At 55.7% G+C, this 22948-nt stretch overlaps 5 protein-coding genes across 5 annotated transcripts; 4 read left to right on the top strand and 1 right to left on the bottom strand.

The window, feature by feature from the left end:
• Positions 1-1123: 1123 nt before the first annotated feature.
• On the top strand, positions 1124-2404 carry SPBR_01758 (SIR2 family histone deacetylase; the record flags this gene model as incomplete). The annotated part of the gene is made up of 1 exon (XM_040760068.1): positions 1124-2404. One exon carries the CDS (start codon positions 1124-1126, stop codon positions 2402-2404), a length of 1281 nt encoding a protein of 426 aa, XP_040619834.1.
• A 72-nt stretch (positions 2405-2476) lies between these two features.
• On the bottom strand, positions 2477-3157 carry SPBR_02028 (uncharacterized protein; the record flags this gene model as incomplete). Its single annotated transcript, XM_040760337.1, has 2 exons — positions 2477-2631; positions 2707-3157. The coding sequence occupies 2 exons, from the start codon at positions 3155-3157 to the stop codon at positions 2477-2479; spliced, it is 606 nt and encodes a 201-aa protein (XP_040619833.1).
• Positions 3158-3817: 660 nt separating this feature from the next.
• On the top strand, positions 3818-7237 carry SPBR_01253 (uncharacterized protein; the record flags this gene model as incomplete). The annotated part of the gene is made up of 1 exon (XM_040759564.1): positions 3818-7237. The coding sequence occupies one exon, from the start codon at positions 3818-3820 to the stop codon at positions 7235-7237; it is 3420 nt and encodes a 1139-aa protein (XP_040619832.1).
• Positions 7238-7537: 300 nt separating this feature from the next.
• On the top strand, positions 7538-10843 carry SPBR_01262 (uncharacterized protein; the record flags this gene model as incomplete). The annotated part of the gene is made up of 1 exon (XM_040759573.1): positions 7538-10843. The coding sequence occupies one exon, from the start codon at positions 7538-7540 to the stop codon at positions 10841-10843; it is 3306 nt and encodes a 1101-aa protein (XP_040619831.1).
• Positions 10844-18575: 7732 nt separating this feature from the next.
• On the top strand, positions 18576-22505 carry SPBR_01226 (c6 zinc finger domain containing protein; the record flags this gene model as incomplete). Its single annotated transcript, XM_040759537.1, has 3 exons — positions 18576-19969; positions 20279-21668; positions 21792-22505. 3 exons carry the CDS (start codon positions 18576-18578, stop codon positions 22503-22505), a joined length of 3498 nt encoding a protein of 1165 aa, XP_040619830.1.
• Between the last annotated feature and the right edge of the window lie 443 nt (positions 22506-22948).

Raw genomic sequence — 22948 nt, 5'->3', positions numbered from 1 at the left:
ATATCCAAGAAGGAGCGAACGTGATGGACCGAGAAGCGAGCCAGAAGCAGGAGCGGACGCGCGCTGGGTTTTGTTTCTGCAGCGAGACCGCCGCGACGGAGCCGATGGTTGGGAAGATACCCAGTAGCACGAAAACAATGACTCCGTAGTCGATTTCAGGTCCTGTCCTCTTCCGTGGAACAGCGGTCACCAAAGCGGTCGAATGGGCCCTGGCTGGCGGCAGTTAGGCTTTTGGACTGTCTCTTTTAGCGGACCGCGATTGCGCCTTCCCCCGTAGCGCAGTGAAGGTTGCCGAGCTGGAGTGGGCTGACTCTATTGGTTTTGTTGGGTCGTTCCTGCTGCGCCGTCATCCTCTGGTCAATATGATGCCCCCCAAACGAGTTTACAAGGGCGGAAAGCGGAAAGCGCCAACCCGCATGGTTCGATTCTCGCGACACAGCAATCGTCCGCTTCCGTACGTTGACAGCGGCCAGACCAGGCAGGAACCCCCCGCTCGTCTGAAAACGCGGAAGGAAGGTTGATCGCGGACGGAGATAAAGACTATGCCGTTCCACTCTACAAATACTGCAGGTTGCCAACTCGCGAAGCCGTTCCTGCCTCACCAGGAAAGACAGTAGGTGATCTCCACCATGACGATACGCTTAACGACGTACTTACCCCACCCAGACCGAGAGTCGACGAGTTACGACGCGCTGGAAAACGCCTGGAGCGCCCCAAAACTATCCGAAGGCTCCCTAAAACTATCCGCTACCGGCCCAGTATGCTGTAAAATTATAGGCATGGCTCGCACACCGCGTCCTTCACCCTCATCTAGCCGCGGCCAGCCTTCCCTCCTCATCGCCCAATAGACGCCCATTCCAACCACCGAAGCCGGCCACCAATCTCCCACGGGCTGCTTCCCCGATACAGCGTGCAATTGGGCTGGAGCAGGCTGTTCCCGCAAGCTTTTCAGCTGTGTTTGCTTGGCAGATTATTCCCTGGAGATACGCACAGACCGGGAATCTAGGACAGCCGCGGATCTAGGACTTACTTTCACGCATATTCGGCACGTCTCTCGGGCAGGGTACCTGGGGAATGCCACGGTGTACACTGGACACTGACGTCGATTCACATTCAGAACGACATGGCCGTGCGCAGGCCGCTCTTGCGCATCCCCTACACTGATGTCTTTGCACCTCCGCGCATCATCCCGCGCCATGCCACCACTCTGTCGGCGGCCGTTGAGGCTCTCAGCGCCTTCATGACGGCACCGCCCCGGCCGGGCTTGCCTTCGTCTACGGTGGTGCTGACCGGTGCCGGACTGTCGGTGGCCAGTGGCCTGGCCGACTACCGCGGCGAGAACGGCACGTATCGGGTCAACAAGACGTACCGGCCCATCTACTTTCACGAGTTCCTGGCAAGTCACGAGGCACGCAAACGGTACTGGACACGCAGTTTCTTGGGCTGGACGACGCTGCATGAGGCCAAGCCCAACACGAGCCACTATGCTCTGCGGGACCTCGGCCGCCTTGGCTATGTACACTCGGTCATCACGCAGAACGTGGACTCCTTCCACCATGCCGCCCACCCCGACCTTCCGTCGACCGTCGAGCTGCACGGCTATCTCCGGGCCACCGTCTGCACCACCTGCTACCGCGAATACCCCCGCGATACGTTCCAGGACGAACTGGCACGGCTCAACCCCATATGGGCCGAGTTCCTTGCCGACGCCATCGCGGCAGGCGCCTTTGCGCCCGAGGACCCCACCACGGGGGCGCCAGCGCGGCGCGAGCCCGCCAGTCTCTCTGCCATCCGCGGAGTTCGGACCAACCCCGACGGCGATGTGGACCTGCCGAATGCGCCATACACAACCTTCCGCTACCCGCCCTGTGCGCACTGCCTAGCCAACCCGCCAGTCGCGGACGACGGCACCACGATGGCCGTCGAGGTCGACGCGGATGGAGCGTGGGCGCTGCCCCACACTAGCAGTCTGACGGACAGTGGCACCAATGTCCGGCTTCCGGGTATCTTGAAGCCGGCGGTCATCATGTTTGGCGAGAGCATCTCGCCGTCCGCCAAGCATGCCGCCGAGGCCGCTGTGGACGGGGCGGGCCGCCTTCTCGTGCTGGCTACCTCCCTTGCCACATACTCGGCATGGCGTCTGGCGAAGCGGGCCAAGGACCGCGGCATGCCCATTGCTGTTGTGAACATGGGCGGCGTCCGGGGCGAAGACGCCTTCTTTGCTGACCTGGACGACAACCAGCCGGGCGCGGCCGGTGTCCGCGTTGAGGTACCCACGGATGCTGTGTTGCCACCACTTGTGGACGAGCTGCACAGACTAGCACCGGGCGGCATCTACCAACAAGGCAAAGGACACGGTGCCAGCCAAGTCGATCCGGCCTTGTTCAGGGACATGCTCTCATAACGGTTGGACGAATAGACCAAAAAATACTGTAAATAATTTAAAAAAGTATTTTTTATAGTCATGGGCGTTTGTTTAATAGAAGTTGGCGGTCGATGTGATTTTGGTCGTCGAGGGGCCGCTCTGCGTGTTCTGTTGACTCGTTTCGGGAGCCGGTGCGGCTTCGGCTGTCTTCTTTTCCTGGCGTCGGAAGTTGCGGGTGACTTCGTCGCTCTCGATTTCTTTCAGGACTAGAGTTGTGTGTCAGTACCGTTTGCCCGAACCCCGAACATAATAACGATGGCCCGTCGCCCGAGCTGCCTTACCCGAATCCCACTCGGCCTCCTTGGCCGGATCGCCAGTGCCCAGCGCGCTCTCCACGTCGACCTTCTCGCCCTTTTGGATGCGTTCAATCACATCCTTCAGCAGGCCGATCTTGACGTCCGACTGCCGCATAAACGTGTCAAAGTCCTTCTTCAGCGCGATCATCTGGATGGACATGGACCCGATGAACAGAAACAGGAAGATGTAGAACGTCGCGGGGTTCCACTCCTTGGCGTTGCGCGCGTTGGAGACGGCATTGGCCACGGGCAGCGTGCCGTCCTTGCCACGGCGCAACGGCTTCGGGACGAGCTGCTTCCAGAACGAGGACTGTGCAACTGTCGGCAGCGAGCTGTAGGGTTGTCTCTGAACGGCGAGAGACATAAGCCGGGGAGATGTCAACGAGGTGTGGCGCGCAGCCGCTGCGCGGAGGCCACGGATCGTTGCTGCGTTCATTTTGATAACTACCGCGGGGGATTTTGCTGCCACTTGGACGTCGACAAAGACGGTGGTCGTCGGCCGATGGGACGATGGACGTTGAACGAAACTTGAAGACTTCCATCTGGAAAATTGCCGCCGTTCTCCGCCAATCGAATTGTGGAGCGTCGGCCTGTCTTGCTCCTTAGCGCTGGTTGCCGTGCCAACACGGGGCCGATAGTTGTTCCGCGTATACGCAACAATACCGCCGATGGGACCTTCCCTGCACGCGCCGTTCAGTCGGTCAAGGACGGCAGGTGCGACTCTGCCCCTGTCGCCCAACGCCCCTGCCTGAGCTGAGCTGAGCAGTTTGGACGAGCTTTGTGTGTGGTCTTTTCCTGTTTCGACTGGACTGTTTGATCTCACCGAATTCACGACTTCGCCTTCTGACGACACTCGATCTTCACCTCCACGCCTCGCCTCCCTGTATCAGACGCGTGTTTTTGATTTTTGCGTTGGAGGGTAGACTTAGACTTGTTCTCGCCAGCAATGCTATGATTAAGGATCAACCGGTTATTGCCTTTGCTTTCCTCGTTATACCCTTTTGCTTTCCTCATTTTTCTTTTCTGTTGTTCTTTTCTCTTTTTATTTTCTTGCTCTGCCACGCCTCTTCGCGACACTCTCACTCCACTGGCTTGCATGGCGACCCTCCAGGCGCAGGCCGATGCTGTCCGCAACGCCGTCACATCGAGTGCCTCATGCACGCCAGCCACCGTCGTCTCTCTCAAGTCTCTCCTCCTCCCTCACGATGCCGAGTCACGACAGCAAACCGCAAACTCCACGACGAAGACTGCACGCGCTGCGCCCTCCTCTCGACCACCCACAGCCGCGTCGTCGCGGCCCGGAACTGCGGCAGCAAAGCGGCGACCAGCCACAGCGCGTGACGATGCACGGCAACCCGACGTGCAACCATGCCTCTCGGCCAAGGAAAAGGCCCAGCTGGCGACGCACGTCATCAATGCAGCCTTAAAGGCCCTTGCCGAAGCGGCCAAACCGACACCACCGGCGGCATCACAACCAGCACCGCCACAAACACCCTCACGGGCGCAACATCTCTCGAACGGCGGCGATGAAGTGCCTCCCAAGTCGACTGCAAGGGGCCGTCTGCGTCGGTCGATGTCGGCGCCCGTGACACCACTTCAGCCACGCACCCTCAACCGCGTCTCGACATCACCCACAAAGACGACCGGCAAGCCTGCCGCCGCAGCACCTGCTGCTGCTCAGAATGCTCAGTGCTTGGCGACGGTGGAGTGCGCACGTGTCGCGTTTTCGACTCTCAGAACATTACAAGAGACAAAAGCCGTCGCGCTCCCTGACCTTCAGCTAGAGGCGGGCATGTCCTCATTTGTGGCCAAGCTGCTCGGCTTGAACATGCTCGATCAAGCCTGCCGAGAGTTGCGCGTTCTCAAGAAGCGTCTACAGGGTACACTGTCCACGACAGCCACGGAAACCATTTCCGCTCCGGCTACCGCGAAAGCAAGGCCTACAAAGACTGTGAAGCCAACGGCCAAGACGACAAAGTCATCTGCACAGCAGGCTGTGGCACCAGCGGCACCACCGCCGTCGACAGCATCGTTGGCCGCCGACATCCTCGACTATGGAGACGTGTCTGCCCTATCTGTCCCAACGATCAAGCTTATTGTGGCGTCCCAACTCCAGGCTCTACGAATCCTGGCCGCCTTCAAGAAGCCTGCGCATATCGACTCCGCGTTGCCGTTTCTTCGGCGTGGCTGCAAATCGTCGCCCCTCCAACTCGTCTCTATGTGCATTACGGCCACCGCCGCGAACCCTGCAGAACTGCAAAAAATGCTGCGGCAAATGGAGACCCTCTCTCAGCTTCTCCTGGCTCTGGCGCCCAGCATATCCAGCAAGGACGACGCGACCGCAATCGAGCCGAAGCTCAGCGTGGCACCCCTTGCCGCGTTGGAGCTGCAGACCCTCAGCCTCGAGACCAGACTGCGGTGCTGGACCATGGCCAAGCAGGGCTCCGCCGACGCCGACAAAGATATTTTGACGCCGCTTTCCCGATGCCTTTCGACATATGCTCGACGAAGCCGAGCTTCTGGGAAGGCACCATCGTACTCGTTCTGCCGTGCTCGCTTCGACCACATTCTCGAGCTGATCCAAGTAGGACAGTTTGCTGTTTCACGGACCTCCAAAGCGCCGTTGGCAAGCGTTTTTCAAAACCTCAGTGCGGTGGCTCGGGAAGCTGGCCACATTGACGATGCCATCCACTGGGCATCCGAGCTGTTTGGTCTCGTGAACCCTAGTGATGACTCTGCCGCAAAATGCTGCTCCACCTCCGCTCAGCTTTTGGCGCTCCAGCTCAAGAACACCGCCAAGACGTATGCACAGGATAGCCAGACACTGCTCGCTAGTGTTTTGGAGACAATCAAAGGATCCGTCAAAGGCGACACAGCAGAACTGGAGGAGCTGCTTGCCAACGTGTGCCTGGTTCGCAAGTCCGCGGTCAATGTCTTGATGAACCAACCTCAGAAAAACACAAATACGAATTCGAATGCAAATTCGAATCCCAGTACTATCGCACAGTCGTTCAAGCTTCTCCTCGAATCATTCGTCTATCAATGCCCTCGTTTCTGCCTTCGATGGCTCGGAAAACCACCCGCCGCCAAAAGCGGCACCAAAGATTTTCTCCGCTACGAGCAGCGGCGCCAACTACTCACGCAATCCATCCGCCACACGCTTGACTCGGCTTTTGTCGTGACAAAGACCATGATCGAGGAGGGCCGCATGGTCTGGGAGCAGCTGGACTCGGTTCTCAGCGACTCGTTGACTGTTTTGGAGTACCTCGGTGACTTGAAGTCTGTCGACTCCTCTTCGTCGTACTATGTCAAAATATCCCACTTCTACTACCTCAGCTACAATGTCCTACGGCGGAAGGAAGGCGACCATGGTGACCGCGATGCCCTGAAAGCACTACGGCGCGCAATCGACTGCATCAAGAACCGGCCTGGCCCCGAGAGAGAAAAGGCACAGCTCATCCTCAAGTTGGAGCGCATGGCAGAGCTGGCTCGTGCCACTGGTCAGATCGGAGATGCCCTGGGAGCATTGCAGTCGATCCGTTCGAGTCTGGTCGACGACGGCGCACTGAGCACGGTGACTGCGGCACTCGGAAGACTTCCTCCGAGCCTTGCATGGACGTCGACCGACCAAGCAGATGCTCTGTCACGCACGCTGGTCTCTATTCACCGACTTGAAGAGGTCCACATGGACTGGTCGGTCGGCCTCGAGGATCTTGAGCATGCGGCGGTTCTCGAGCACCAGCTTTATTTCATCCATCTCGGTCACGGAAGTGGCAGCCTGAGCTCAAAGTCTACCCATCCCCGTGACGGGCTTGATCTGTCACATCCTTGCGTTGAGGCGCTCCTTCGTATCTACTACCCGACGCAGTTCCCGGTTCGACGGCTGCGTACTCTTCTCCGTCTCTTCTCCGCTAGCATCGACAAGCCGGACATTCTTGCTGAAATTGCACCACAAACAAAAGCCGCGCTGGGCCTCATTGAGAGTCAAGGGCTTGCTGATGATGTTTCTCTTGCTGGCTATGTGCCTCACTACAAGTCGTTGGCCACTTCTCTGGCAGGCTTTTCCGAGGGATTCCCAGACATGCATGCCTTTTACGGCTCCCTGTCGGCCTGGAAGTCCGTTCTCGAGGCAAACCCGACACTTGCAGAGTTGGAACTTGCCATTGACGACATCTCCGAATTTCAAACGCACCTCACTTCTGTCGCTGAATTCATGCGGGCAATGGGACGCGACGCTGCCATTACACGTGTCCTGGAGCTCTCTCAGTGCCTGTCGAACATTATCGCTGGCTCCGGCGACAGTCGGATCTACTCCTTGCAGCCTGCGCAACACTCTGCGCTCGCCCTGTCTTCGCATTACCTCCGTATGGGCGATTATGCAAAGGCAGAGACGACTCTGGAGGCGATCCGCAGTCGCCTTGATGGTTCCCAGACAGCTCCCATGGCAGCCACAATCAGTTTTCATCTCTCCCGCGCCGAGTACCTAATTGCGGTGGGCCGGTTCGACGAAGCGTAAGTTGACTCTGGATTTTTTTGTTTATTTTTTTATAATTTATTTACCCGGAATATATACTTACCACTGTGACATCGTAGAAGCCAGCAGCTGCTTGAGGCAAAACCTGTTAGCTCCGACGGGGCTTCCCAGACTCAAAACCAATTCAAGATGACCGGCTCTCATAAAAGGAGGCTTGGTGCCCACGCATGCTTTCTTCAGTCACTTGTCGCCCTTGAAAAGGGCGACCACTCGGTGGCTCTTCAAAATGCGAGAAACGGCGTCCGAATGCTGTTCCAGGATTGGAGCCGAATGGAAAAGACAATGGAGCGACCACCTCTTTCCACCGATAGCTCAATGAGTGGCGAGGGTGAGAGTACTGCTGACATCTCGGCATCGTCGTCCACATCAGAGCGGTCACTCAATCCCAGCCCATCTCTCCGAGGATCGCCGGACCAGGAGCAGGCATCTGCGGCCACTACGCCCGACTCATCGATGGTCTTGTCGACAGCGTCAGCATCGGTTGCTTCGCCCGAGTTCTGGGCGCTGTTCCACCCTCTCTTCGACAGCATGCTTCGTCTGTCTTCGATATATGCCCACCTCGGAATGGCCCAGGAGACCATGTACTACGCCGAACAAGCACAAAAGGTCGCTACCGTTACCAATGCGGCCCTGTCGCTGGCCCAAGCCGAATCCTGGATGGCGACGGTCTGCCTCAAAGCCGGCCAACTCGACAAAGCAGTCACGTTCGTCACCCAGTCTCGGTCCCGACTGGCTGACATAGACGCGACCAACCGAAAGGCGTCGCTTGCTTGCGACCTTGCTAACCTCTACCGGGAGATGAACGACGAGAAGAACGAGCAAGAAATGATGCAGGAGGCTGAACTGATTGTGCAGCGCGTCTGCGAACTTCCGAGTACCGTGAAGACACCGGAAACACCGGAAACCGACCCCAACCCGACGTCGACCGAGGTCACGAATACGAGAACGACGTCAGGGCGACGGACAAAGGCAGCGACGGCGGCGGCGGCTGCACCGGCAAAGTCTACGGCACGAATGCCGGGCACCCGCAAGACGGCTGCCGCAGCCAAATCGACAAAGAAGACCGCGGCCACGGCTCAGAGCACGGCTGCCGTCGAAACTTCTTCACAAACCGCCGTGGCTGACGCACTGACAGAAAACCCTGCTGCCCTCGGACTCCGCACTGCCCTCTTCATGCAAAAGACCATGTCCCACTTGAGCAAGAAGGATTGGGCCGCGGCTCTGGCCATTTTGAGGGCCAGCGCCAGCGACGCAACTGGGACTACCTCGCCAAAGAGCCAGTCCGACATCCTGGCAGGACACATTGCGCTTGCTGCTTGCTTGTTGGGCCACAGTACAGACCAAATGGCCCGCGATGCGGTATTCTCCGTCATCCAGGACTCGACACTTTCGTTCCCTGCGGTTAGCAGCGGTGTTATCGCAGCGGGCGGTGATGGAGACCGCCTCTCTCTATCAAAGTCGCCCGTGGCTGCCAAAGTGAAAGGAATGGCTTCTGCTCTGGGGAAACCGACCAAGAACACGGTTGGCTTTGTGGAGATGCTGCAAGAAGCCCAAAACTGCCTCATTGAAGCGCAGGCCATTGCTACTGTTACCGGTGACTCCGTGACCCTCAACCGGATCTCGAGCATGCTCCAGAGCGCCGTGATTGTTCTCTCGGCGACGTCCTGGAGCAAACCGCGTGCACTGGGTCACCCTGGCTACGCTAGCTGCTCTGTCGAGCTGGCGCGTAACATGACATGGAAGCGGCAACGGCGGGCTGTTCTTGTCGAGAAGGCTATGTTGACGAAGCAGGAGATTTCGGGTGAGGCATCTTGGTGGCCCGCAGTGGCACCGACGTCGGCAACCGCCGTGACAACCGTTTCGCCAACCGGCAGCTTGAGTGGTGGCACACCGAGGCGTTCTAGCTTTACGGCCGGTGTGTCCAAGATTACCGATATCAACATCAGCCGGTTCCAGCGCGACTACATTGACATTATCCCCAAAGACTGGAGCGTGGTTTCCATGGCGCTCAGCGAGAACAAGCACGACCTGTGCATTACGAAGCTCCAAGCTGGCCAGAGCCCCTTTGTCATCCGCCTCCCCCTGGAGCGTGCAATTTCACGCGACGCCGACAACGAAGTGTTCAACTACCAGCAGGGCCGGGCCGAGCTTCTTGAGATTGTGAAGGCCATCAACGACAGCTGCCATGGGGCCCGCGACATGACTGTCAAGGGGGCCAAGTCGTGCTGGTGGACAGAGCGTGAAGGCCTCGACAACCGCCTGAAGGAGCTTCTCGACAACGTGGAGCAGATTTGGCTCGGTGGATTCCGCGGCATCTTCTCTCAGCATGTGCGGCGGCCAACTCTGTTTGCACGGTTCCAAAAGACGTTCCAAGGCATCCTCGACAAGCACCTGCCATCTCGCCGGTCTCCCGCGCGTGGCAAGAAGCGGACTGGCAAGACACCGGCGTCTTCGTCTGCGGCTGCGTCACCGACACGGGTGGCTCTAGATCCCCGTGTTCTAGACCTCTTCATCGGCCTTGGCGACGCAACGACGGAGGGCTGTGATTTCGACGATGTTCTTGACGACCTGCTGTACTTTGTGGTGGACATTCTACAATTCCATGGCGAGCACAATGCCTACGACGAGATTGACTTTGACTCCATGGTGGTGGAGACCTTTGACGCGCTCTTTGCTTACCACTCCGCCATTCACGACGGTCAGGCTCGGAGCTCGGCGACGGCGGCCGGCGAACCGAGTGATCACCTCCATAGCATTCTGGTGCTCGACAAGTCACTCCACGTCTTCCCATGGGAGTCGCTTCCGTGTATGAAGGAGCTGGCCGTGTCGCGCGTGCCATCTCTCGCCTGTCTTCGACGCCTGATCCTTGAGCAGCAACAGCAAAACCACACAGACGCGGACGAGCTTAGAGAGCCACCGGAAGCCAATCGTCCCAGCGGACACCGCGCATCGCTTGCGTCGGGCGCCTACATGCTCAACCCATCGGGCGACCTGCCGTCGACAGAGGCCACGTTCGACGGCCCGCTGACGTCGAACGTCCGTGGCGCGTCCTGGAGCCGCATTGTGGGGCGCACACCGACGGAAGACGAGTTTGAGGCAATCCTCCGCGACAAGGACGTATTGCTGTACTTTGGCCACGGCAGCGGCGCGCAGTACATCCGAGGGCGGACGGTGCGGAAGATGGAACGGTGCCGCGCGACAACGCTTCTGATGGGGTGCAGCTCAGCGGGGCTCAACTACAACGGGGAGTTTGAGCTGCACGGCCCCGTCTGGGACTACATGCTGGCCGGGTGCCCTGCCGTGGTGGGCACGCTGTGGGACGTCACCGACAAGGACATTGACCGTTTTGCTGGGCAGGCGTTTGAGGCGTGGGGCCTCGTTCCCCAAGGCACCTTTGACGAAAAGGACAAGGCGGGAAAGCGGACTGGGCCCTCGACCTCGACCAAAAAACGCAGCGCGAGCCCGTCGTCGCGCGCTGCGACGGCGTCGTTGGTGGAAGCGATTGTGTGCGCACGCGACGCGCCTCGATTCCGGTATTTGACCTCGGCGGCCGTGTGCGTGTACGGCATTCCGGTGTACCTGCAATGAGGGTCACCCAGTTTCGCGCCACGTGCAAATCTCGAATCATGCAGCATAACAGCCAGCCACCCGGGCATTTGCTTCTTCCGGGCTTCCTCAATTGGTCCACCGAGTCACATATACAGCCGAATCGAGACTACGCCAAGACAAAAAAGAGTCGACGACATTAGCCGGTGACAAGGAAGGAGGGAGGTTGCCCATATGGTGTGGAGTGGGCCGTACATACAAACGACACGGGAAGATGCAAGCAAGCATGACCACATCGGCGACAGAAAGGGGGGGCACACACAAATCTGGAAGAGTCCGAGGTGGCACACATCATGTAGAGAGCTTCGAGGTTGGTTTTGTCTTTTATATTGTTTGAGCGAGGACCAACATTTGGCATATTTTTGGGTGTTTTGGATTGGAAGCATTGTGCATACTTTGGGTTGGTTTTCTTTTCTTTTCGCTGCTTTTTTGTATATTTTCATACCCATTACTGCATGGCCTTTTGGACCTCATTTTAATTTCTTGTTCAAGTTTCCAGCTCTTGCATCTCGTGTATTTGTACTGTGATCCTCTCTGCTGTTGTTGTCGTTGTTCAAGTGGCCAGCGAGTTCGACAAGGAGACGCAGGTGCATTTAATACGCAATAAAAAACAGATGACGAAGAAGTTCTGGCCCAGTGAGCCATCCCTTCTGTTGTATCCCTGCTGATCTTTTTATTCTTCCATTTTGCCAGGTAGTATCCCTGTCCAAGACACGCCTGGGGGCAATAAATAGAAACAAGAAACTCGACGAAGGCGGTTGGTGGAATCCGGGGTAAACCAACAAACCTGATACCCGTCTCTCTACCCTTGGCTCTCATTTCGTGCAGCCCGCAATCCGGCACGCCAATCATCTGCATATGCAGCTTCCTCGTCCCCCCCGCACGGCCTTTTGTTATGAAGTCGGACCGTCAACGAGTCGGGGGGCCTGTGCGGAACATTCCAAGTATGTCCTTTCGTCCTTATTGTTTTCCGTATTGGTTTTTTTGGACGCGAAGGAAAATGAGAAAACGCCACAGCGTAATTTATTTGAGATCAAAAACAGGGGCAGGAAGAGGCCCTTCCGGACTCTGTTGGCTCAGAAGATAAACTAATAATAAACAAGGTGCCTGATACAGTTGTCCGCTGAAGGCTGTCTCGAAGCAAGAGACGTATTGGTGGAATGGCGGCGCATCGCACAATGTATAAGAATCGTGTTCCGCACCAAGGACGCACCGCCTTATTGTAGGACACAAGAAAGGTTGTATCTCGAGATACACAAGCAGCGACATCGTGCAACAAGCGTTCATGCGCAACTGTCGTGTACAACAACAGCGGCTCATTCAACGCATGCAAATGTTGCATTTTTGACGTGCTGGGGGCACACGTTGCGTCTGGCAAGATGGCCGGAGGCAAACTGGAAGCAACACAGCAATGACTTTACTTGTGGTCCCATGTCATTGGCAGGCCTGACGAGGTCCCCTTATTTTGGGATGGCGTCTGCCTGCTTACTTGAAATAGAAAAAGCCAAGGATCACATGGTACGAACGACACGTCAATGGCGATGCAACACAACATGAGATCGATGCAGCCATCCCAATATGCTTGTGAAACCTTTTCTTCTTTTTCTTTCTTTCTTTCTTTCTTTTCTTTTCTTTTCTTTTTTTTTTTTTTTTTTTTTTTTTTTTGGCGCATGCGGAGTGTCTTTGATGTTTTAGTTCAAAGGGCAAGGGACAGCAGAAAGGGGCGTGGACAACGATGTTGATAAATACGGGCGGGATGCAAACATGCCCATATACCTCGCTGCCAACAAGTCATCTCGATTGTGAGACATTTTGAGGAGAGCTTGGGGGCGCAAAATAAAAAGGAGGACTACTACCCACGAGTCGCGCATGAGGCCAGAGAGTGAATATTATATGCCTCTCCTCTCGTTGTGTCTTTGGCTTTCTTTTGTCTCGAGCCTCAGGAAACGGCTAAAACATGAGCACAAAGCAGCGCGTTGAGTCCTGCCGTCGTCTGATAAAATAGGAGCGGGAAGCACAAAGTGGCACACTGAAAAACTGAACCAGGGACTATAATAGCGAGTGTAAAGCTCCGAGAAAAAAGGTGAAAGGCGCAACATACAGTGGCAAAGAAGAGACAGGGGCAAAAAAAGGAAACAAAATGAGAAAGGCAACATATAATTTGTGACATTGGCGGCCCGCGAGTAGCTGCGAAACGACCGGTAGGAAATGCGGAAGGAGTAGAACGGTTAAGTTCGCTTATGGGTGAATGGAACAAAAACAAACAGCTGTCTAAATGAAGTATAAAAGAGCTGTGTATATATTATAGATATATATATGCACATCTCTTTATGCTCCGCGAGTGGGTACCTCTTTTTATATTGATATTCCAGTAAAAGAAGCCTCCGTGGAACGACTCGTCGAAGCTTCGGATGCATTCTCGCGACAATGCCATGACCACAACGCCAAGAACAGAAGGCGAGAAGGGACATGGCTCTCATTTTATCCTGAGAAGAGGTGTGGTATTGACGTGTTTTGCAGATTGGCCTGTATATTTATTTGATATACTGCATGGTACAGGTATAGACTGCATTTTGTGGAGAGTCAGCCTTGCTTTTGCCCGTCTCGATCAAGAGGGCGTCGCTATTAGGCGAGGCTGGCTTGGCCGGATCGACATGCACGACATCTGCGAGATCGAGAAAGCGACTAGGCCGCACGGGCAACCTAAAATTGACGTTGTAGCAACTTTCTGCATTGAAAACGTAGGGAGAAATACGACCCAAGCTCAGCCGGCAACTGGACACCTTCCCCCCGCCTTTCTTTGGCAGACCATGGGCGACATTCCCGGATGACGGCGCGTGATGAACATGCGCGCCCAGTTTGTCCTCGCCGCTGCCCACTATCATATCTGCGACTCGACGAGCTGGCAGCGGGCAACCGTTCGTCCTCGGTGGCACAGTTTATTTCGAGTCAGAAGGTATAGCAGAGTTGATGGTTGATGGTTCCCGGACGGCGGGAGACCGTTCGATGCTGCAGTCATGCAACCAGCCATGGGCGGCGGCGTCATAACAGTCAAAGAGGCAACAAGAAAAGATGTCGGCTGCCGGCACGGCTGCCCGGCCATGAAGCGTTTTGTGTGTGTGCTTGTGCGAATACACCTCAAACGGCGCGTCGCAGCGCGATGCAAGTTGAGCCGCATCACACTGACAGCCAGCAGCTCTACCTGCCTGCTCAAGGGTTTGGTACTCTGTGCGATGATATCCCTTCGGTTACGACTGGCCCCTGTTTGTGGGTCACTGGTAATGCATGCATGGCACTGGCTCGGAGAGTAAAATGGCCGAGAAAACCACAACCTGCAAAACTCTGGCATCAACCGTTCTTTGGCGGATTTTGGTAGTCAGTAAAACTGATGGCCATCCTCTACCATTTTCCTGTTTTCATTGGCAGGATCGTTTCTGCCTTTGCTTGGCCCGTCTGGCTTCTTGATTTCTGGTTTTTGTGATTTTCTGGTTTCCCTTTCTTGGGGACTAATGGAACCATGTTATCCCGCCGTTAAGCAGCGGCGGGCGACTTCGGCCATAGCGGGTCGTTCTCGCCCTCTCGCTAGTCATACCTTGCATGGGACCTACGTAGACAACGCACTTGCGTCTTGTGATGATGTCGTAGAGCCTTGTTACCTTGGGTGAGGGTTTTTTCGACTTTTGTGCAGTCTATACAAAGGTCGGCCATAGCAGGAAGGCGCTCGGCACGGCTCGGACTGTGTCGCGACTCGCTCTTGCCATCGCAGTTGGCGATCTCAAAGTGCTCCTGCCTTGTCGCTAGCGACTGGAAATAAGTGGGTCTTCCTCGAATAGTTGAGAACTCACTTCAAACTGTCACAGCTCAGAGGCACCGGACTTTCGACGCCACAAAGTATGTGCCATTGACAGGAGTGTCTTACTCTTTTGCTCGCCTGACAATAGACGCCGTATGTGGGTGGTACTGGGAGGGCGAATCATTATCAGTCTCTCGTGCCCCTTTTGTCGATTGTTGAGCACGTGCCCGACAAGCCAAGAGACACCAAAGACTGCAAAGCCATGCTTGCTTCGTATTATCTTTACGCTGAGACAGTCTCGACAGCAACGGACGCGTGCTGTTGCTAACAAGGCGGGGGGGAGACAACAGACAAAACCGAGGCGGAACGCACCACGGCGGCACTGATATGTCGCAGAGGGAGCCCACCAGATTGGACATACCCAAGCCAAGCACTCATTAGTAAAGCATGCTTTATTCTCCGGTCGGTCGATTCTCGGTATTCTCCATGACGTTTAATTGGCGGGAGGGGAAACACTGCGTCGCAATCTGTGTTCTGACAGCGCCTTTTGGCATCCTTGGCTCCACCCATTTAGTCCCCCGGTCTTGTCGCCGTACGCACCTTCCCGGCCTGCCACGCTGGCTCCTGCTCCTTCCTCGGCCAGGCAGCTGCGGAGCATTACAATGTACGCCCACAGCGTATAAAGGCTGCCAACACGCACTGGTCGACTTGTAGAATGAAGCAACAGATACGAAAGCGTTCGGAGGACTCTCGTCGATGCTGTCGAGCCTTGTGGTTGCAGTCGACTTTGGGGCACAACAGATCGCTCCCTGTCGCAGGACACGAAACTGGCAGAACGTCCAGATGTGGCGTAGCGCCCTGTGGAGAAGGAGCGTCCCCCTCCCTCCTTCCTTCTCCACAACATGGGGTAAATTCGTTCTCCATAGCCTTTTATTTTCAGCGTAGTTGGGTCACCTGCGGTTCCGTCGGTCTGGATTGAATAGTAGGTTTCGTCCGTGTGCTTTCATTCCTGCTTTCTTTGCAATCTGCTCTTTGCTCTTTGCGTACTTCCCCGTGCTTCATCATTGCTTCCAGCTTTGCACAGCTCTTCCGTCATATATGGATCGGCGGCGTGAAGCCCTGTCGCGCCTGCCTTTCTGGTAATACAAAGCGTGCCTTCCGTCCCATGTCAACGTTAGCTCTTGCCATTCCCCAATTCTACCATGAAGAGGGGTCCGCTTAAACGCCGCCACCAGTTGGTTTATGTTACTTTATGTTACCGTATTCAGCCCTCATGGCGTAACCCGTCGTGCAGCCTCTGCTCTCCTTTCTATTATTGTAGGGCTTTGGTTATGATCGACTGGCCGCATTATGAGTAGTGATTATTAACTGTTATGCTCCTCAGAACGGAAAGCACAGATTTGACTGTGCCCCCCTTCGCTCTTTCCGCCTGTTGCTCCATTTGGCCAAGTGCTCCTTCCTCTGCCTGATGCTGTGCAAGAACACTCTTGCCATCATTGTTTTGAACCGAACCAGTGTCCTATGCGCTTTCCTCATTTTGTCTCTTGCTCTTCCTTCTTCGAACACCGTAGCCCCTTTTGAATTGTTGTGTCGTTTGTCGTTTTGTCGTTTTCTCGATTTCCTACTTTCTGTCACCGGCCTCGTTTTTGATTCTTTCTTTTGTAGTCATTCTTCCCCCTTTCCGGGGTCTTTTTGCCTCTATTTTGCCTTATTCGTCCTTCTCCGCTCTCCTCATCTTTAATTTGCACGTCTGGGGACATTTCCTTTATCTCTTTTATCTCTCCAGCATCTCTTTTCCCAATTACCTCGTTTCTATCCCTCTATTTTCCTCCCCTTGTCCAGACATCCTCTGCTTTGATCTCCTGCCATCAACTCCAAAAGCCACCCATTTCGACCTCAATCTCCGACTGCCACCCTTGCCAAGGCACAAATTTTGCTGCAACAAAGCACCGGGCAGCTTGGTTGCCTGGCTCTCTCCAACGTCCAACAGGCTGGCGATAAATTCGTACTTCTGCGTCATTGCGTCTTTGCTGCTGGTCCTGGCCCCGAGCAGTCCCTGCATCACCATTCAATACGCCGCCCCAGGCGCATGCTCTCGACATCCCGCGTCGTTCGCTCCACAGCCCGCCTTCGCCCACCCGCACCCCATTTCCCTTTTGGCCTCAAGAGCGGAACGCAGTGCTGGACAGAGACACAAAAGTACCAACGTCGCGCGCACCATTGCCACGCTTTGTCCCAAGGCGCGCGCGGTGCTCCCGCAGACACAACGGGCTCGACGGCATTCTCCACTGTGCCTGTCAACGCCCAAAGACGATCTTTTTTCTATTGCTCCTCGCCCTCCAGTACAAGTCCAAGTCCGATCTGTGTCGAGCCGCGCCTGTCCGACCGTTGAATACTCCTCGTCCGTTTGTCCTCGTCCACTGACTCCCTTGTGCTTCGACTGTTCCCAAATCAACGCCTACCGAACGCGGCGCTTTTTTTTTTTTTTCTTTTTTTTTTGGTCCACGATTTAACATCAGTTGGCCCTGGGTTCTGGCTTGGCGCCCTTGTTTGCCTCTGCCAGCCAACCCCGGTTTCCGCGATCGACTTTTACTGGGAACAGCCTGCGCTTTGCTCCACACTGTTTTCAATCCTGGGGCTCCTCCGCTCGGCCAGGGCTCTCCAACTGTCTAAACTTTCTCCTGTCTGGTTTAGCTCCGTTGCAGCTCGCACATCTTCATACATTCTATGGTTTCTCTCTATTCCTTTGTTCTACTTTCCTCTCTTTTCCCCTTTTTCGCCGCATTTGCGATTTCCTTGCGCAGTTCCCTGCATTTTTGGCGACAACTATCACGCCTGCCACTCGTTGGCCAACCCGTCTGACTCTGCGCCGCCTATTACATCGCCTTCCGTCCAGCGCGTCCAGCATTTTTCCCTCACGCCCTCTTTTGCTCGCTTCCCCCCCTCTCTCTCCGGCCTCCTTTCCACTGCAATATTTCTCCCAAACGAGTCCAGACTCGTCCTCGAGTGTCGCTGTTCGCCCACCTTCCGGCCTTCCTCCTTTTTTTCTCCCTGATACTGGCAGCCTTATCTCACTGCCCGCTGTTATCTTTCCGACTTTTCTCTTCTGCCGAGGCAGCGACTCGTTCTCGCGCCGCACAAGCATACGGATTACACCCATCGAGGCAGCAACCAGACAGGTCGCTGTCCGACATACAATCACGCGACGTTCCAATACAACGAGCAAGCACGACTTCCTGAAAGCTTGACATCTAGGCGCATTTATTGTTGTTTTCGGTTTGTTTGAAAATTGTCGGGCAATTTATTTTGGGTGTACTTGAGTACTTTGTCTCTTTTGGCCGCGAGTCTTTAACACTCCTTCTACACATTTTCGCACAAATCCCAACGGCTTCGACAACTTCATCTGGTTTTCCCACTGCCCCGTTAACACTTCTGTACTACCACGGACTCCGTTGACGGCCCCCTACAACTAACTGGCACGGAATCTGCACAAACATTGGAAGGACGCAATGGCCTTTTTTGTTTCGACTTCTTAACCGGTACCGTTCCTCCAAATAGCATCCAAGAACAAGTTTCTACCGATCGGCCTGCATCACACCTTCTGACCGGAGAAGCTGTACAATACCTAGCCGACAGTCAACCCGCAAACGATACGAGCGCGGCGCGCACAGACTGCAGAGTCGAAAAAGTCCAAAAAATTCGAATAAGTCGTTGCCGGGGATCGATTGTTTTGTTTGCATTTGCGGATCCGCGGCGACGAGGCGCCTCCGACGATTGAGCCTGTCGCGATACGGCATACATTCGTACTGGAATTGCTTATCGATTCCGATGAATACTGCATAACCAAACCGAATCTCTCCCTGCATCTTCAAAGTTAAACCGCCCGTTGCCGTCTTGTATTCCGGAGCTACCTAGCTGCCGATGAATGACGACGGCGGCATCCTGGCCCCGGACCAGCTTACACTGGGCGTGACAGTCGACAACCCCACCCCATCAACTGCTGCCGTCGCGACCATGGATCCTGCAGCTGGCGCCGGCCAAGATGCTGGCAATGTCGACGCGGGCATGATCGAGGTCGCCTCTCCGCGTTTCGATGACTTTCAATTTTCGCCCTACCCGGGCTTGAACGATGACGGCAACACGATCGTTGCCCTCACAGATGACTCTACAAATTTGTTCGCATCACCATCGCCCGCATCTGTGCTCCCTGGGGGTGCACTTGTCGACAGCACGGACGCGGCAGTCTTGGAGACGGGGCCCGCTACCCCCAACACTGCCGAACCTGCTCCGACCGAGACCGGAGAGCAGCAGCCGACAGCAGCCGAACCTGGCGGACCAAAGACGAAGCCGAAAACATCAAGCACGACCAAAGCCGCCAAGGCGAAACCATTTTCTTCACAGACTCAGGACGACAACGCGTCATCCAAGTCATGCCAAGCTGGTACGGAAGAGGCTGCATCCGACGATGGTAGCCAAGGTAGCAGCGAACACGACCACGGGGCGTCCTTGCTGGAAGAGCCCATCTCAGATGAGTTTGGCCTGGTACTGAATGATCCAGCCTCCATGGAGGTGCGCGGGGCTGGTGGTAGTGGTAGCGGCAGTGGAGGCCACCGTCCATCGTTCTTAGGCAAGGACGAAAGAACGGGCAGTGCTGACGCCACCCCAGCGTGGAGCGAGCTCAAGACCAAGGCGGGAAAAGAGCGCAAGCGGCTCCCTCTTGCCTGCATAGCTTGTCGCAGGAAGAAGATCCGGTGCTCTGGCGAGAAACCTGCCTGCAAACATTGTCTGCGCTCCCGCACCCCATGTGTCTACAAAGTCACGGCCAGAAAGGCAGCACCCCGCACCGACTACATGGCCATGCTCGACAAACGCCTCAAGCGCATGGAAGACCGCATTATCAAGATCGTCCCCAAGGCTGAACAGGACCCCGCTGTTATGACGTCGGTTAACCGTGCTGTAGTCAAGCCGGGTATCCCAGGAGCGGGCGCATCGGGCGCCACTAACGGGACGACCTCCGCGTCTAGTGCTTCCAGCGGAAAGGGGTCTTCGAGCAAGAAGCGTGTGGCCGACGAGGCGTTTGGGCCCGAGCTGGATCATTGGGCTCGCATCGGCTCCAAGAACCGGACCGGCAGCGTGGCTCGCCCGCATACCATGCTCTTGCAACAGGAATCTGAAGAGAACAAGCTCTTCCAAGAAGGCGCCGACGCTCTTCCGTCCCGCGAACTGCAAGAGCACCTGGCGGAGGTGTTTTTTGAAAACATTTACGGCCAGGCTTACCATCTCCTCCATCGGCCGAGCTACATGCGGAAACTAAGGTACGCTTCCAACGGATCTCAATTTCTCTTGAATTTCATGCTACGACGTGCCAGTAATAGCTAATTCTTTATGACGTTTAGTGCTGGGACATTACCTCCTGTCTTAATCCTTTCTGTCTGTGCTGTTTCGGCTCGTTTTTCGCCGCACCCTGTTTTTGGAAATGTGCCCAACTTTCTGCGGGGTGAAGAATGGGCCTTGCATGCGCGTGAAATCGTGACACGGCGATACGAGTGGCCGAATATCACCATTTTGACGTGCCTCCTCATTTTGGGTCTTCATGAATTCGGTACCTGCCACGGCGGTCGCAGCTGGGCGCTTGGCGGCCAGGCCATTCGCATGGCCTTTGCACTGCAGCTGCACAAAGATCTCGAGCGCGACCCATTTCCTCTTCCGGGCGGTGCACCATTGAGCTTTATCGACCGTGAAATTCGACGACGGACAATGTGGGCGTGCTTCCTGATGGACCGGTTTAATTCCTCTGGAACAGACCGCCCGACGTTTGTCAAAGAAGAGTCAGTGAAGATTCAACTGCCCATCAAGGAGAAATACTTTCAGCTGGACATGCCTGGCTCGACAGAGAATCTGGCCGGCCAGCCCGTGACACCGACAGCGGCCGACATGGGAACCGACGACGGCCAGCTCTTTGACGCCAAAGACAACATGGGGGTGGCGGCATACATGATCCGGGCCATCGCCGTCTGGGGCCGTGTTATCAACTACCTCAACCAGGGCGGCAAGGAGCTGGACCCGCACCCTATGTGGAGCCCCGAGTCCGGCTACACGAAACTTGCCAAGCAAGTTGACGAGATGCTCTCGAGCTTGCCGCCGTCCCTGACCTTTTCGACCGAGAATCTGCAGCTGCACGAAGCCGAGGGCATGGCAAACCAGTTTTTGTTTCTGCACATTGCGATCCACCAAAACATTTTGTTTATGAACCGCTTTGCCGTGTCGTCGCCCACTGGGAACTCGATGCAGGACGCTGTCCCCAAATCTTTTGTCACCAAGGCTGGTGCAAAGGCCTTTGCAGCTGCCAACCGCGTATCCGAACTCCTCAAAGATGCCGAGAGCTTCCTCGTCGCCGCTCCCTTTGTCGGGTACTGTGCATTCTTGTCCAGTACTGTCCACATCTTTGGCATCTTCTCTGGCAACCCGGCCATGGAGGCGCCGTCGAAGCGCAACCTCGCCACCAATGTCAAGTTCTTGTCCAAAATGAAGCGCTACTGGGGCATGTTCCACTTCATGGCCGAGAACCTGAGAGAGCAATACCGGTCGTGCGCGGATGCGGCGCGTCAAGGCACCCCTGCCAACGAGAACGCAGCTGCATCGTCACCCATCTTCCAGTACGGCGACTGGTTCGACCGGTACCCCCACGGCGTGTCGAATTCCGACTTTGGCGACGCGGCCTCTTACAAGAAGAAAGAAAGGGGGGACGATGCCGTGCTCGAGCAAAAGCCCGAGCTGCACACGGTAGAGGAGTTCTTTGTTGCTGTGGCCCCGCAAAATGCTGACGGTCACGCAGGACCAGGTGCTGGTGGTGGTGCAAACGGCAACCAGCCCGGACGAGACGGAGCTGCGGCTGGCGGTAGGACTGGCTCAAACGCAAAGAGAAAGTCCGTGGCTAAGAAGGGATCGAGCAGTGCGGTGTCGTCTCGTACCACGGAACAGCAGCCAGTCGACCCGGGTATGGCCGATCTTGGGGTAGGGAACCCGGATGCTCTGCAGCAACAGCAACAGCAACAGCAGCAGCAACAGCAACAGCAGCAGCAGCAGCAGCAGCAGCAGCAACAACAGCAGCAGCACCACGCAGCACTCCAGCAACAGAATCACCCCCGGGCCCAAGGGATGCATCATGGGCGGCACTTTTCGGGCTCACTGAGCGGCCAATCGGGAGCGCCAACCAATTTCAACCCGATGCCCATGCCACAGTCGCAGGCTGCCGCATCCTTCCATGCGTCGATGACACCTATTAGCCCGGTTAATGTCAACCCCTTCGCGCATCCCCACCACCCACAACATCAGCATCAGCAACAACAGCAGCAACAGCAGCAACAGCAGCAGCAGCAAGCCTTCTACCAACATGACCTGCTGGCACTGTCCCTGGCACAGCAAAACGGTGGCATCATGCCACAACTCGACCGTCAACTTGTCTTTGGCGCCTACGGTGGTAGTCTGGATGTTACTGGCGCTTCCGCTATAAATGGCGGACACGGTCCATTGGATAGCATGGGTTGGGATGCCTCCGGCTCAGGAGGTGGCAGCGGCCGTCAGAGAGGAAGCGGTCAGGGCACGGGACCAATGGCTGGTGGAGGTGATCATGCTGTGCCTTCCGGCGTCGCTGTGATGCATCCATTTGGCCATCCGCAGGAGCAGTCGTCGGCATGGTTCATGCCCTTTAACATGGAGCCTCCCGAAATGGGCCAAGACCTGTCCGGCATGAGCGGTTTGGACCAGTTTGCCGGCATCTTTGGTAACAACAACGTGGCACCTGGAGGTGGCAACGGCGGCCTCGGCGGCCTGCACCATGGCAGTGGATAGAGAACCTGTCCATCGAACGGGCTTGTCATACGCCTATTCAGTACCACTGTCGACTTGATGTATATTCTTTTGTGTCTTGTTTTACTCCGTTTACATCAGCAAGATATCATTTTGATTTTGGGATTTTTAGAAGGTTTAGGTGGATGGGACTCAAGGAGAAAACAGCTTCAACAAGGTGTTCTTGCCCTTTTCGATTCTTAGCGAATGACACTTTTGCCGGTGTTTTCTAATACCCGTTTAGGAAGGCACGTATGGTTCGCGTAAGGAAAGAGGAATGAACATGATGGAGAGAAACGGAAAGAAGCGTTACGTCACTTTCCTCGGCCGCTCCTTCTTCATAACGTATTTTGTAACTTATCCCTAAATCTGTTTCCTCTCCCTCCATTTTTATTTCTTATCCCTTCCACTCCCCTCGACCTCGACAATCCTTTCATTTTCAACGC

This window comes from Sporothrix brasiliensis, assembly GCF_000820605.1.
Source record: "Sporothrix brasiliensis 5110 chromosome Unknown Cont18, whole genome shotgun sequence".
Lineage (NCBI taxonomy): Eukaryota > Fungi > Ascomycota > Sordariomycetes > Ophiostomatales > Ophiostomataceae > Sporothrix > Sporothrix brasiliensis.
Note: the sequence above shows the minus strand (reverse complement) of the source record. Positions and strands in the feature narration are given on the sequence as shown.